The 13711-nt window shown below is 50.4% G+C and overlaps 1 protein-coding gene across 2 annotated transcripts in view; it reads right to left on the reverse strand.

Moving 5' to 3' along the window:
* The window catches only part of LOC135814428 (uncharacterized), a 44694-nt gene that overhangs the window by 15874 nt on the left and 15109 nt on the right, over window positions 1-13711 (reverse strand). For both annotated transcript variants that reach the window (XM_065327549.1, XM_065327550.1), the window contains exons 5-6: window positions 11254-11381; window positions 4348-4457 (exon numbers count right to left, since the gene is read on the reverse strand). In XM_065327549.1, coding sequence (XP_065183621.1) covers window positions 4348-4457; window positions 11254-11381 — 238 coding nt within the window. The remainder of the gene's footprint in view (window positions 1-4347; window positions 4458-11253; window positions 11382-13711) is intronic.

Consider the following 13711-nt stretch of genomic DNA (forward strand, 5'->3'; position numbering starts at 1 on the left):
ACAGGTTCTTGCCGAACAGACACCGGCAGAGACATGCACATATTCACAACCATACAGATCTATCCAGCCATGCAATTCTCGCATTCACATTCACCCGTACACTCATGTACTCTATTGGACACATGTATGAAAGCGCCCCCCCCCCCCCCCCTCCACACACACACACAAATTATAGAATGTAGCTCACATAAATTATTGAATGCAGCTCACACAAAGTAGCTGAGCGCTGCAATACCACTACAGTGAACTAGCAGGTAGCTAGCAACTACATAAAGCCTGCCACGATCCTCAAGCGGTGACCAGACCTGAACACCCCTGACACGAGCGAGTACAGCTCTATTTCCCTCGGTAAGACTCCTGGAAACACTGAATGCAATACGAATGGCTAGGCAACAGGTTCTTGCCGAACAGACACCGGCAGAGGCATGCACATATTCACACCTATACAGACCTATCCAGCCATGCAATTCTCGCACTCACATTCACCCGTACACTCATGTACTCTATTGGACACATGCATGAAAGCGCACCCGAGGGCGCGCGCGAGTGCGCGCCCACACACACACACACAAATTATAGAATGTAGCTCATACAAATTATTGAATGCAGCTCACACAAAGTAGCTGAGCGCTGCAATACCACTACAGTGAACTAGCAGGTAGCTAGCAACTACATAAAGCCTGCCACGATCCTCAAGCGGTGCCCAGACCTGAACACCCCTGACACAAGCGAGTACAGCTCTATTTCCCTCGGTGAGACTCCTCGAAACACGGAATGCAGTACCCAGGATTCCCGAGGCAATCAGCGCACATGGTGCGGACATCCTTCCGGTTACCCTTGCCGTAGCAGACAACACACTGTTTCTGCGGATTAGCCTTTTTCTCGGTTGCCGGGATGTAGCGGAGGAAGTGGCTGTCCATGCGCTTCGTGCCTGTGGCTCCACCAGTTGCTGCAGCAGCTGCTTCCGCGTGAGCTACCATCTCCGCCTTGCCTTCGGCGATGAGGGCTTTCAGGGCGCGCTTCACAAAGTCGAAGTGCGTCATGCGGTTTGACTTCCTGTGCAGGATATACGCGTTCAGGAGTGCTTGCTCAATCAGATGCACGGCGAGCTTCTTGTACCACTTCCGGGACTTGCGTGCAGCGGTGTAGAACGACAGCATCTCATCATTTTTGTCAACTCCACCCATCTTCTTGTTGTAGTCCTGTACAAGACGAAGCTTGCGGACTGGGCGGCGCTGCCGATCTCGCTTGCCAGTTGGCTCTACGTTTGCCTTGTGCATCGTGGACAGAAAATGCACCTCCTTCGTGTCCTGCAACTTTATAAACATCATGCCACCACCGCTCCGGTACAGAAAGTGGCCTTTCTTTAGCCCCTTGAAATTTGCTATACGCTTCGGTAGTCCGATCCGGTTCTTGCGAATGGTACCGCACACTCCCGTTGCGTTGCCCTTGAGGTAGGTGGCTATCGGGATACTCGTGTACCAGTTGTCCACGTACAGCTTATACCCCTTCCCGAGAAGCGGCTCAACGAGCTTGTGCACTACCGCACCGGACACGCCGAGCTCCTTGACCTTCTCAGGGCAGAAGGTTTCGTTGTCCTTCCCGACGTAGACAATCAGATTGAAGAGGTAACCGCTGTCTTCGCAGAGCGCATAGATTTTCATCCCGAAGCGTGCTCGCTTCGACGGAATATACTGGCGGAATGATATCCTTCCCTTGAACGCCACCAGTTCCTCGTCAATTGAAATGTACTCGTTGGGAGTGTAAACGCTCATGAATCGCTCCTGAAGCAACGTCAGAAGAGGCCGTATCTTGGAGAGCTTATCGTTGGGATCTTCTTCAGCGTTGTCCATGAAGTGCAGAAAGTTCATGATAGAGGTGAAGCGCTCGCGCGGCATCGTGCGGCTGTAGAACGGTGTGGCGATGATGGGATCTGTGCTCCAATAGTGGTCAAGCTCGGGCTTAGGAACAAGGCCCATGTTCAAGAACAAGCCCAGGAACACTTTCATTTCGGCTACGGTAACGGGTGTCCACGAGCGGGCGAGGCTGCGCCGGGCCAGTGTTTCAGCGTTAGCGTCGATGTATGCTCTTGCAAACCGGTTTGTCTCCGTCACTAGCATCACCCAGAATTGTGCAGTGAAGAACAGCTTGACATAGTCCAGTGGAGTTGGATCGTCCGGGAGAGGCATCTTGATCCCTGGCTGGCCAGTAAATGGTGGCACATTAGGTTCCACATTCTGTTTCACCCAGATACCTGCAGTAACAAAATATCCATGACAAATCCTATGATGTTCCCAGTGTCACACACAAATGCTAATAATTATAATAATTTGCATTGTACAATTCTGTCCGCTGATTGAGTTGTACATGTGTATGAATACTAAAAATATAATTCAAATTTGGAACTCACAACGATAAGCATTTGCAACACAATACACATTTACATGCATTGTGAATGAGGAAAAATGTCCGTGCATGATCATTGAGCGATCAGCTGAGTGACAAGATTTTTAGTACAATTATTTGAAAATTTGAAATTATGAGTACTATTTTCAGATCCATACGCACACTGACCTTCACTTCCATCGTCGCCCTCAGCCAGTGCTTCGACTGCTTCCACGTGCGTTTTAGCAGATATCCCCTCGTTCTCACCGTCACTGTCGCTGCTGGCGCTACCTACATCGTCATCCGCGGCGTCTCCTACGACATCGTCGTCGTCCAATTCATTTTCACTATCGCCTGGCGACGCTGCGCGATTTTCAGGCAGATCTCCATCTTCCTCCGACAGAACGATGTCGTCTTCAGACAATGTCGGCTCGACATCACTGTCAGGGTCGAGTACGACAAGGTCGAGGACATGATCGAGATCGTCTGCACCATATCGACGCCGCGCCATGACAGCAAATTGTCAAAATTTCTATTGTTCAAATAATTTCGCACGCGACATCTATGTAGGCGTACATAGCCGCACATGCGCGTGCGCCCGTCAGTACTATCGTAGAACTGTCGACGTTCATCCAGCACGTCACTGGTCCACGTAGGGATAAGATCCGTCGACCACGGATGTCTCGAGAGTACGTTCATTTTCACTGTACGCATCACGTATATATACGTGATCCGTGGGCCAGTTACATGTACCATCACGTACATATACGTGATGCGTGCTGAAAGGGTTAACTCCACTGCTACTGATGTACTCAACTCCACTGCTACTGATCGATGTAGCCCGACTCCTGCACTGGGGTAGGTTGATCTTCTTCTTCTTTTTTAAAACTTTTATTCACAAACCCAACTCGTAAAATAAATAATTTTGTGGACAAAAACACACAGCTACTGAGCAGGGGCTGCACTGGGCAGCAGTGATGGTGAGGTACCAGGGGCTCCACCGACCAAAGGTCTCGGCTTCAATGCCACACGCACGCACCAGGAAAAAGGAACAGAAATGTAAAGCGAAGCTAGATCTAGCTATGGGGAAGTAGAATGGGTAAAGGTACCGGTTGGTGTTTAGAAAAATAAAAACAAGATGAAAAGAGATTGTAAATTATCAGTGTTTCTCCACAGCTACTGATGTAGCCCGACTCCTGCACTGGAGTAGGTTGGTCTCCATTGCTACTGATGCCCCATACTTGCACTGCAATACGTAGGTCTCCACAGCCACTGACATCCTCACTATGGTGGATTAGCATCCACAGCTGCTGGTCACATGATCCTTACTGTGATCGGTGTGTTGACCACTAGATGTGTGCACAGGTGCATGCACAACACCCTTTTTTTTTACCCCTGTTCTGCTAGCTCAGTACCAGCACTTTCCATGCTTTTTTTGTCTACTTGTAATTTCTCCCGTCCAACTCAACTGGTTGTGCCGTGCGTGGGTGTGGGGAAGACACTAATCTCAGGGCGCACACTAAGCATTCTCGGTTTGACGACATTCTGAGGCACCCAACATGGGGCTCGACCCCAGAACCGTGAGGTTAAGAGTAGCATACTCTACCAACTGTGCTACACTGCCGATCTTCAAGTCCTCACGGTGGCGGCCCGGTGGGGTCCATGATTAATATTTTGATCGGTCCGCTGTCATCGGATTCATAACCATAAACTTTGCAGTGTAGCTGGTGCAGGTGCAGGTGCTGGTGCTGTTGCTGGCGGCGGTGGTGGCTATGCGCACACACACTGTTGGTGGCTTGATTGAATAGCCACCTGAACTGGTTAAGCACCTGCGCACCTGTCACCTCTACAAAGTCTCAGACAATTTCCATGGCATAGGCATTGTTTGGGTACCAGTCACATGTACATACAAAGTGGGGATAATTGGATGAAAATTCTTCAAGTACAAGTCTGTGGTCTAACCCATGTCTTCGGCCTTTTTCGTCATGGTTTCCAGCCATTTCTCACGGGGCAAGCAGAGCGTGTCATTACCACACCTGCCTACTTGCGAGGTGTCCGAGTCCAAACTACACCTGCACACAGACACACACATAGTGTGAACACACATGTGGCAAACACAAACACGTACACACACAAATACACACACAAAACACATACACACACAAAACACACAAGCATACACACCTCAGACCTCATGTAGTGCTGGGATTATTGCTATCATAGTGGTCAGTGTTATGTTGTAGAGTATAGGCTATAGCATTAACGCCATCATACTATAGTGTAGAGTTTGGCACATTCCGTATTGTGTTATAGGCCGAGTGTCGCATCATGCAGAATCAGAATACAGATCTTCTGGAACCAAGCAGTTGCTCTGGCAAGCGTGGGCTACGGTACTACATTGGCGCAGTGAACCGGCAGTCAAGCATCTGGACGCTATGGCGAAGGGCCGGCCACCCAAGGAATTTCATCCTGACTTCGGACAAGACACGGGTGCCGACTTCGACCTATGGCTGGAGGATGTGAACGACTACATGAAGATCTGTCAAGTTTCGACTCCAGAGGACAAAAATTGTCTCTTCTTGAATCTGGCTGGTCTTGGGATCAGGAAGATTGTCAAGGGTCTGGTTGTTCCCGCTCCAAGTGATGCAACACACGACGACCCAGGAGACACATACAAAGCCCTTAAAGAGGCAGTCAGTGCTCATTTTCGCCCATCCAGAAACACGACGTCTGAAAGGCACAAGTTTCGGCAGATTAAACAGACGCCAGATGAATCTGTCTCCACCTTCGTTAGTCGGTTACGCGAGAAGGTGGAGTAGTGTGACTTTGCAGCGACAGACGTGGACTCGGTCGTCAACACACAGGTGCGTGACCAACTGATTGCAGGGTTGCGATCGCAGGAGCTGCGACGGGAACTGCTAAAGGAGGCAAAGCTGACGCTAGCGGATGCCGTTTCAAAGGCTGTGGCCCTAGAAGCATCTTTCTCCGGCTGCAAGCTATACGAAAGTCGGACGAGTCCAGGAGGCTTGGAGACATCAGCGCCTAGAGGACCAGAATTGGCTGCTGTAGTTTCGGGCAGCGTCTCGGGTGGAATCGGAAGTGGTGACCGGCGCGCCATGGGGAAGACGTCCACCAAGAGCCTAGGATGCAAATACTGTGGTCGTGTACATGCCAAAGGCAAGCAATTTTGCTCGGCTGCACATGTAAGGTGTCGGGACTGTGGCAAAGTAGGTCATTTCACAGCAGTCTGCCTCTCCAGCAAAGCTCATGCGGTGCAGGATGAGGACAGTGAAGCCGCGCGAATTGTGTACGATTCGATTTACGCTTGCAGCGACAAGGCAGCCAGTGGTCAATTCACTATGACGCTCATGGTGAATGGCAGGCCGTGCGTGGGACTTCTCGATACCGGCGCAACACAGACAATCCTGACGGATGAAGTGGTACAGCCCACTCGCTGCAGTGATCGTAAGCTGCGCGCGTACAATGGCGGCGAAGTCAAGACCCTTGGCATGGCGGATGTCGATGTTGCCGTCGGGGAAAGGTCAATCCAATGCGAATGTTTCGTTGTACCGGCAGGCCGGCGAACTGTACTGTTTGGCCAGGATGTTATCGCACAACTGGAGCTGCTGGTGTACACCCACCTGGCAGACACGGCACGGCTGGTGGACACTGCTCCCGTGTCCATCACTGTCGACCAGAAAGCACGGCCTGTGGCGCAGCTAGCTCGTCGTCCACCGTTCAGCGCCCAAGGCTGACATCGAAAAGGAGCTGACGCGATTAGTGAATGCGGACATTATTGAACCAGTGAAAGAGGCGTCGCCCTGGGTGTCGCCTGTCGTCCCTGTGCGTAAGTCGAATGGTTCACTCCGATTATGCGTAGATTATCGGCAATTGAACAAATCTATCATTAGGGAGCGGCACTGCTTACCTACTGTAGATGAGATCACGGGAGAGCTAGCAGGCGCGCAGGTCTTCTCAGTTTTAGATGCGGAATCTGGTTTTCATCAATTGCTATTAGAGGAAGAATCCCGATTCTTCACAACCTTTGCTTCGCATTGCGGCTTATACCGATTTAAGAGGTTGCCGTTTGGCATTTCTTAAGCTCCTGAAATTTTTCAACGTGTTGTTTCTGACATCTTGGCTGGTTTACCCGGTGTTACTGTCTATATAGACGACATCTTGATCTTTGGCAAGAATCGAGTGGAACATGATGCTCGTCTAGCGAGTGTTCTAGAGCATTTGAGGGCAGCGAACCTCAAACTGAACTGAGACAAGTGTAACATCGGCAAGGATCAGGTGAAGTACCTCGGACACATGCTAACCAAAGACGGAGTTCAAGCCGACAGCAGCAAGCTCAGCGCTATATCCGAGATGGCACTGCTAAAGACAGTGGCAGATGCTCAGCGCTTCCTGGGTATGGTCACCTACCTCGGAAAATTCGTGCCTTGTCTGACCGGTGCCACAGACCCTCTGCGTCGGCTGATGAAGCGTGAGCCGTTCACTGTGAATGAGAGCCTGTTGAGCGCATTCGCAGCTGGCAAAGAAGCAGTGGTCTCCTCCTTGCAGACACTCGCTTATTTCCAGCCATCTATGGACGTAGCAACAGCCATCAGCTGTGACGCTTCACCCACCGGCCTTGGGGCGATATTATGGCAGCAGAGCGAGTCAGGTCAATGGCTGCCGATTACATGTGCCAGCCGCACACTCACAGACGTCGAGTCACGGTACTCTCAAATGGAGAGGAAGATGCTCGGGGTAGTGTTTGCGCTAACGCGGTTTCGTCAGTATGTCCTGGGTCGCCACATGCAGGTACACACCGACCACAAGCCTTTAATTCCGATCGTCCAGAAACCATTTGACGAAGTTCCCCCTCGACTCCAACGGTGGTTGGTGGCTCTTATGCCTTACGATTATACCCTGAAGCACGTGCCGGGTAAGGAGCTATTCTGCACTGATGCGCTGTCCAGAGCCCCAGTTCCAACAACGGATGCTTCGCCTGCAGAATCGCGTTCTCTACACGAGTATGTTGGTCTAGTGCTGGAGGCAGCCCCGGTAAGTCTCGACGACATTCGCTGTGCTGCTCGAGATGACCCAGTCGCAAGCAAAGTAACCCAACGCGTGCTGACTAATTCATGGCATGATCTCTCGTCGTGCGAGCAGCAGTACTACCTCATCCGAGATCAGCTAACTGTGGTCGACGGCATCTTGATGATGGGCGGGCGGTTCGTGATTCCGGAAGGAATGCGATTAGCAATTATGACACTGGCTCACGAGGGGCATCCAGGGCAAGAGGCGTTCTTAGACACTCTTCGCCAGAGAGTCTGGTGGCCAGGGATGACCGGAGACGCAGGAATCTTCGTGGAGCGTTGCTCCGAGTGCTGGAGAAGGCGCGCAAACAGTCCGCAGGAGATTCTACCGACCGAAATTGTTGGCGTCTGGAACAAACTGGCAATCGACATCGTGACAATTGACGGATATTCTATTCTTTCGGTCATCGACTACGGGTCTTGGTATCCTCTCCTCAAGATACTGCGCTCGACTACCTCTGCCGCAGTCATCGAAGAGCTTGAGGGCATTTTTGCTACTTTTGGCATACCCGATACCCTTGTTTCCGACAATGGGCCGCAGTTCGTCTCCGGGGAGATGGAGACTTTCCTCAGTCGCCTTTGCATTTCCCATGTTCGCTCCAGCCCACGGTACGCCCGCTCGAACGGCATGGTGGAGCGACTACACAGGGTGGTGAGGGAGAGATTGGCTGCTTTGAAAGCACACCTTTCATTCCGACGCCGGCTCAACCAAGTGCTGTTTGACATCCGCAGCTCACGTCACAGGATGTTGGGCACATCACCGAGCGCAGCACTGTTCTCTCGGCAGCTGCGAACAAGAATCCCAGCTCGTATAGACCCTATGATCGTCAATCCACAGCATCAGTTGAAGGCTAAAGCAGGCATGGCCAACGATCACGATTCTCGACGAGGTGTACGCATGCTGCCTGACCTAAGGCCTGGCACGAAGGTTGTGGTGCAGGATGGCTACTGCTACACGGCAAGGCCATGGACGGTGGTGAGTCAGTACGGTCGTCAGGTTGGAGTAACGGATGGCTCCCGATACCTACTCCGAAACCGGCAGCATGTCCGCGAGTACGTTAGCCCTCACAAACCCGTCGAGTGTCCGCCTATGCCATTATTACCTGAGTCGAGACAGGATACGTCTTCTGCGCAGAGGTCGGTGTTGACCCCTCCGCATCCAGTGGATTCACCCCCGGCGTCGCATCAGCCTTGTGTCACCCAGAATCCTGAGCTCCAAGATACATCCGAACGGCCGGCGACCGAACAAACCACTGCTGATTGCGAACCCGTGGCGTCCAGCAGCGGGACCGCCGTTTCATAGATGGGGCAGTCACCCGCTCCGGACGGCAGATCAAGCTGACAGAGAAGGCCCGTCTGTATTCGGACAGTCTGCGCTAGACATAGTATGAGCTTTGGTATTTACCACATTGCGTTACTTAAGTTCTGCTCAGCCTTCATTGTGTTCTTCGCTTATACTTATAGCCTTTCTGCTTATCTCTTCTTTATTGAGAGGGAGTAATGTAGTGCTGGGATTAGTGCTATCATAGTGGTCAGTGTTATGTTGTAGAGTATAGGCTATAGCATTAACGCCATCATACTATTGTGTAGAGTTTGGCACATTCCGTATTGTGTTATAGGCCGAGTGTTGCATCATGTAGAATCAGAATACAGATGTTCTGGAACCAAGCAGTTGCTCTGGCAAGCGTGGGCTACGGTACTACACCTCACACCTGCCCATCGCAGTAGCGATGATAGCGAACAGCTATGTTAGACATAGCAACTAGTGCTGGGATTACACCATTCAACAGCTTGCAAGGCTGATGAATTGCGCCTCAAATTTTAGCCTGGTATCCACCACACAGCTGATTGAAGTTACTTTTTCTGGCTAGTGAGTCCCTATTTTTCATTCTTTTTTCATTTTTCATTTTTTTCATTTTTTTACTTCTTTTTTTCTTTTTCGACACACACACACACACACACACACACCACACTACATACTCCGGCATACACTGGCTGTTGGTAAACACCCAGGAAAATGAAAGAAGAGCTAGGAGAATGAGAAAGAGAAGAAAGACATGTGCGACCATAATCGTCTGGAATAGAACCCGCAACCTCTCGATTGGAAATCGACTGCACATACCACTGCACCATATGGGACACACACACACACACACACACACACACACACACACACACATAAACTAACTAACAAACTCACTCACACACACACACACAAACTAACTAACAAACTCACTCACACACACACACACACACACACACACACACACACACACACACACACACACACACAAACAAACACATACACACACACACACACACCTCAGACCTCAGACCTGCCCATCGCGGAAGCGATGATAGCGAACAGCTATGTTAGACATAGCAACTTGTGCTGGGATTACACCATTCAAGAGCTTGCAAGGCTGATGAATTGACCGCCACTAATTTTAGCCTGGTATCCACCACACAGCTGATTGAAGTGGTTTTTTTCTTTCTTTTTTCTGGCCAGTGAATCCCTGTTTTTCATTTTTTCATTTTTTCATTTTTTACACACACACACCCACACAAACTAACTAACAAACTCACACAAAACTTGTACTTGTTGTACTTCTCGCTGCGAAACTGGTCACGTGGGTCTCCCCGGGAGAGGGTAGAGAGATTCAAAAGGAATCTTGGAAAGATGACTCAATTGGCTATTGAACAGCCCAACACCTGACACCCCACGAAATCCCCCAAATCTGCTTGAACTTGGAAATAATCCCAGTTATGGGCTCACCACACCTCAGTAAGTGGGTGAGGACAAGGTGCAGAAAAAAGATCAGGGTATCTGTCCCGGGATCAAACTGCATTTACCCCTGCCCCAGGGTAGGTAGTACTAAGGCTACGACGAGTGTGGGTGGCTAAATCAGAGTGGATCAGATATAAACTTTACTAGCACCATTGATTACACAAGATCTCACACACACACACAGGAGCGTCGCAGGGCAGTGGGGAGTGGTACGACGGGGTGTGGGGGTGTTCCCTGGGAAAGTATTTTGCATTTTTTGGCCAACAGGGCAAGGTTTTTGCGCTCTTTTATTGCTTTTTGGATGAATTGGACGGACCATCGATGCATCCTGGACGAAACATGGTACGACCATGGTCGCGCTTGTCGTATCGTGTGTGACGCCCCTTCACACACACACACGCACACGACACACACACACACACTCACATATGCACATACGCACATACACATAAACACACGCGTGCGCCACACACACTTGTACTCAAGCTTGCTACTAGGGCACTTCCAGAAACTGGTCACTTGGGTCTACCTTGGGGAGAGGGGAATGCCACATTCACAAGGAATGTTGGGAAGATGACTCAATTGGCTATAAAACAGTCCAAAAGTCGACAAACCTCTCCAACCTGGGGATGAGGTTGTAAATTGGCCCATTTGCAAACTCAGAGCACTCCAGTACACGAGTGAGGCTGAGGACAAGGTCCTAAAAAAGGATTGACAGCATCAGGACATCCATTCCAGGTTCCAACGGCATGTACCTCCTTCCCCCGCCCTACCCTGCCACCTGCCCTGCCCTACCCTGCCCTGCACCACCATGACCTGCCCTGCCCTACCGTGCCCTGCCCTGCCCTGCCCTACCGTACCCTGCCCTGCACCACCATGACCTGCCCTGCCCTCCCGTGCCCTGCCCTAGCCTGCCCTGCCCTGCCATGCCCTGCCATGCCCTGCCCTGCCCATGACCATGGTCTGTCACAAGTTGCACTAAGATCTACTCACACCCTGTCTGGAGCTGCCTCTACGTCCTCAATCAGAGCTGGCATTTGCTCAAAGTCACCAGGACTGCGTTCTGTCCTGATAATGCTATCACTGTCCGGATACCTCAGCCAAGGGTGCATGACTAGTTCCTAAGAATCACAGACCAACAGAACACACACACACACACACAGGCATGCAGACAGATATGCAGACAGACAAGCAGGCAGACACACAGACAGACAGAAATACACACATACACACACACAGAAGAACTGACACACTGAGGTAGACGCACGTGACATACAGTTAGCCAGAAGTACCACAGTCGAAACCGGATAAGACATACTCACAGTTGAACCCGCCAGAAATACTTCCTATCTAGGGTACGAGTACAGAGTACTTTCCCTCCATACCACAAAACATGTGACAGGAGTCTTAGCCAAGTACAAGTGCTGGTTTAGCAACGGTTATCACTTTACTTTAATCTCGGTGGCTGACGCGATTCAATTTTTCGAGAACAGGGATGCGGATGCCTTTGTTCGCAGCACGTTTGGCTATGTGTGACGGGCCTCCTCAACCTACACGTTTGGGAGACACACCCATGATAAACAGTGTGGTTCGGATGGAGTGGATCCGGGAGTTTTATTAGCTACTAGTAGCCGCTCCAGGAGGTTGTTGGCCTTGGAGAGGAGATGGGCTCCTCCAAGGTCAAGTCAACAGTCATAGCCCTTTGGAACATCTATGTGTTGTAGACCGTGAGAGACAGAAAGAAATGCACGAGATGCGCGATGGGAGGAATGTCCAAATTGAAATTGAAATGATTGCAGTCACCACTCTAGCTAGACGTGTTCGGAGCTTCAAACTTAGTACAAATGTACCATTTGGTTCATGTACGAGCCACTTTCGACTGACCTGTGGGCTGTGCTTGCCATGGCCCACGTGTTGTCCTGCATTGTGACAACAGTCACGCGACACTACAAAAAAAACTTGTACTGGGTACGGTAGTGTGCGAGGCACCACCCTCATACAGTGCAGTACAGACAGTAGTACGTGTACAGCAAGTTATTATTATTATTATTATTATTATTATTATTATTATTATTATTATTATTATTATTATTATTATTATTATTATTATTATTATTATTATTATTATTATTATTATTATTATTATTATTATTATTATTATTATTATTATTATTATTGTAAGAAAGGTTTGCTCCCCACACCGGAGCTCGCGCTATTCCGCCGACTTTACTTGACACTTGACTGACTCACGACTGCCATCCAGAGCACACGAGAAGTCCATCGAACCTTCGACTCGGCAAACCTGCAAGAAAGCACCACTCCCTGCTCAATACACAGTGTTTCGGGGAATTCACCCCTCATCAGTTGAGCTTGAGTAGGCTGAGGAAGATTGTGCCTGAAGAGCACCACTTATATAGTGCTCTCCAGGCACAAACATCACCAGGGATACAAACTTACAGAGACGCTCCGCTTCCAGCGCGACAAACACCTCGTGAACACCAGATAGCAGCGTGAGTCAGTGTCGCTCCTGGACGGTGAGACAGACGTCGAGGACCCTCGGTCATTCGCAACGCTGTCACCTCCAAACCAACTAGTCGCCAGCCCGCGCTGGGCACAACAGTACGAAGTAGTGGTTGCGACTTCGACGATGATTTTGTAAGAAAGGTTTGCTCCCCACACCGGAGCTCGCGCTATTCCGCCGACTTTACTTGACACTTGACTGACTCACGACTGCCATCCAGAGCACACGAGAAGTCCATCGAACCTTCGACTCGGCAAACCTGCAAGAAAGCACCACTCCCTGCTCAATACACAGTGTTTCGGGGAATTCACCCCTCATCAGTTGAGCTTGAGTAGGCTGAGGAAGATTGTGCCTGAAGAGCACCACTTATATAGTGCTCTCCAGGCACAAACATCACCAGGGATACAAACTTACAGAGACGCTCCGCTTCCAGCGCGACAAACACCTCGTGAACACCAGATAGCAGCGTGAGTCAGTGTCGCTCCTGGACGGTGAGACAGACGTCGAGGACCCTCGGTCATTCGCAACGCTGTCACCTCCAAACCAACTAGTCGCCAGCCCGCGCTGGGCACAACAGTACGAAGTAGTGGTTGCGACTTCGACGATGATTTTGATTTTGATTTTGATTTTGATTTTGATTTTGCGGCGGAATAGCGCGAGCTCCGGTGTGGGGAGCAAACCTTTCTTACAAAATCATCGTCGAAGTCGCAACCACTACTTCGTACTGTTGTGCCCAGCGCGGGCTGGCGACTAGTTGGTTTGGAGGTGACAGCGTTGCGAATGACCGAGGGTCCTCGACGTCTGTCTCACCGTCCAGGAGCGACACTGACTCACACTGCTATCTGGTGTTCACGAGGTGTTTGTCGCGCTGGAAGCGGAGCGTCTCTGTAAGTTTGTATCCCTGGTGATGTTTGTGCCTGGAGAGCACTA

This window comes from Sycon ciliatum, chromosome 4, assembly GCF_964019385.1.
Source record: "Sycon ciliatum chromosome 4, ocSycCili1.1, whole genome shotgun sequence".
Classification (NCBI taxonomy): domain Eukaryota; kingdom Metazoa; phylum Porifera; class Calcarea; order Leucosolenida; family Sycettidae; genus Sycon; species Sycon ciliatum.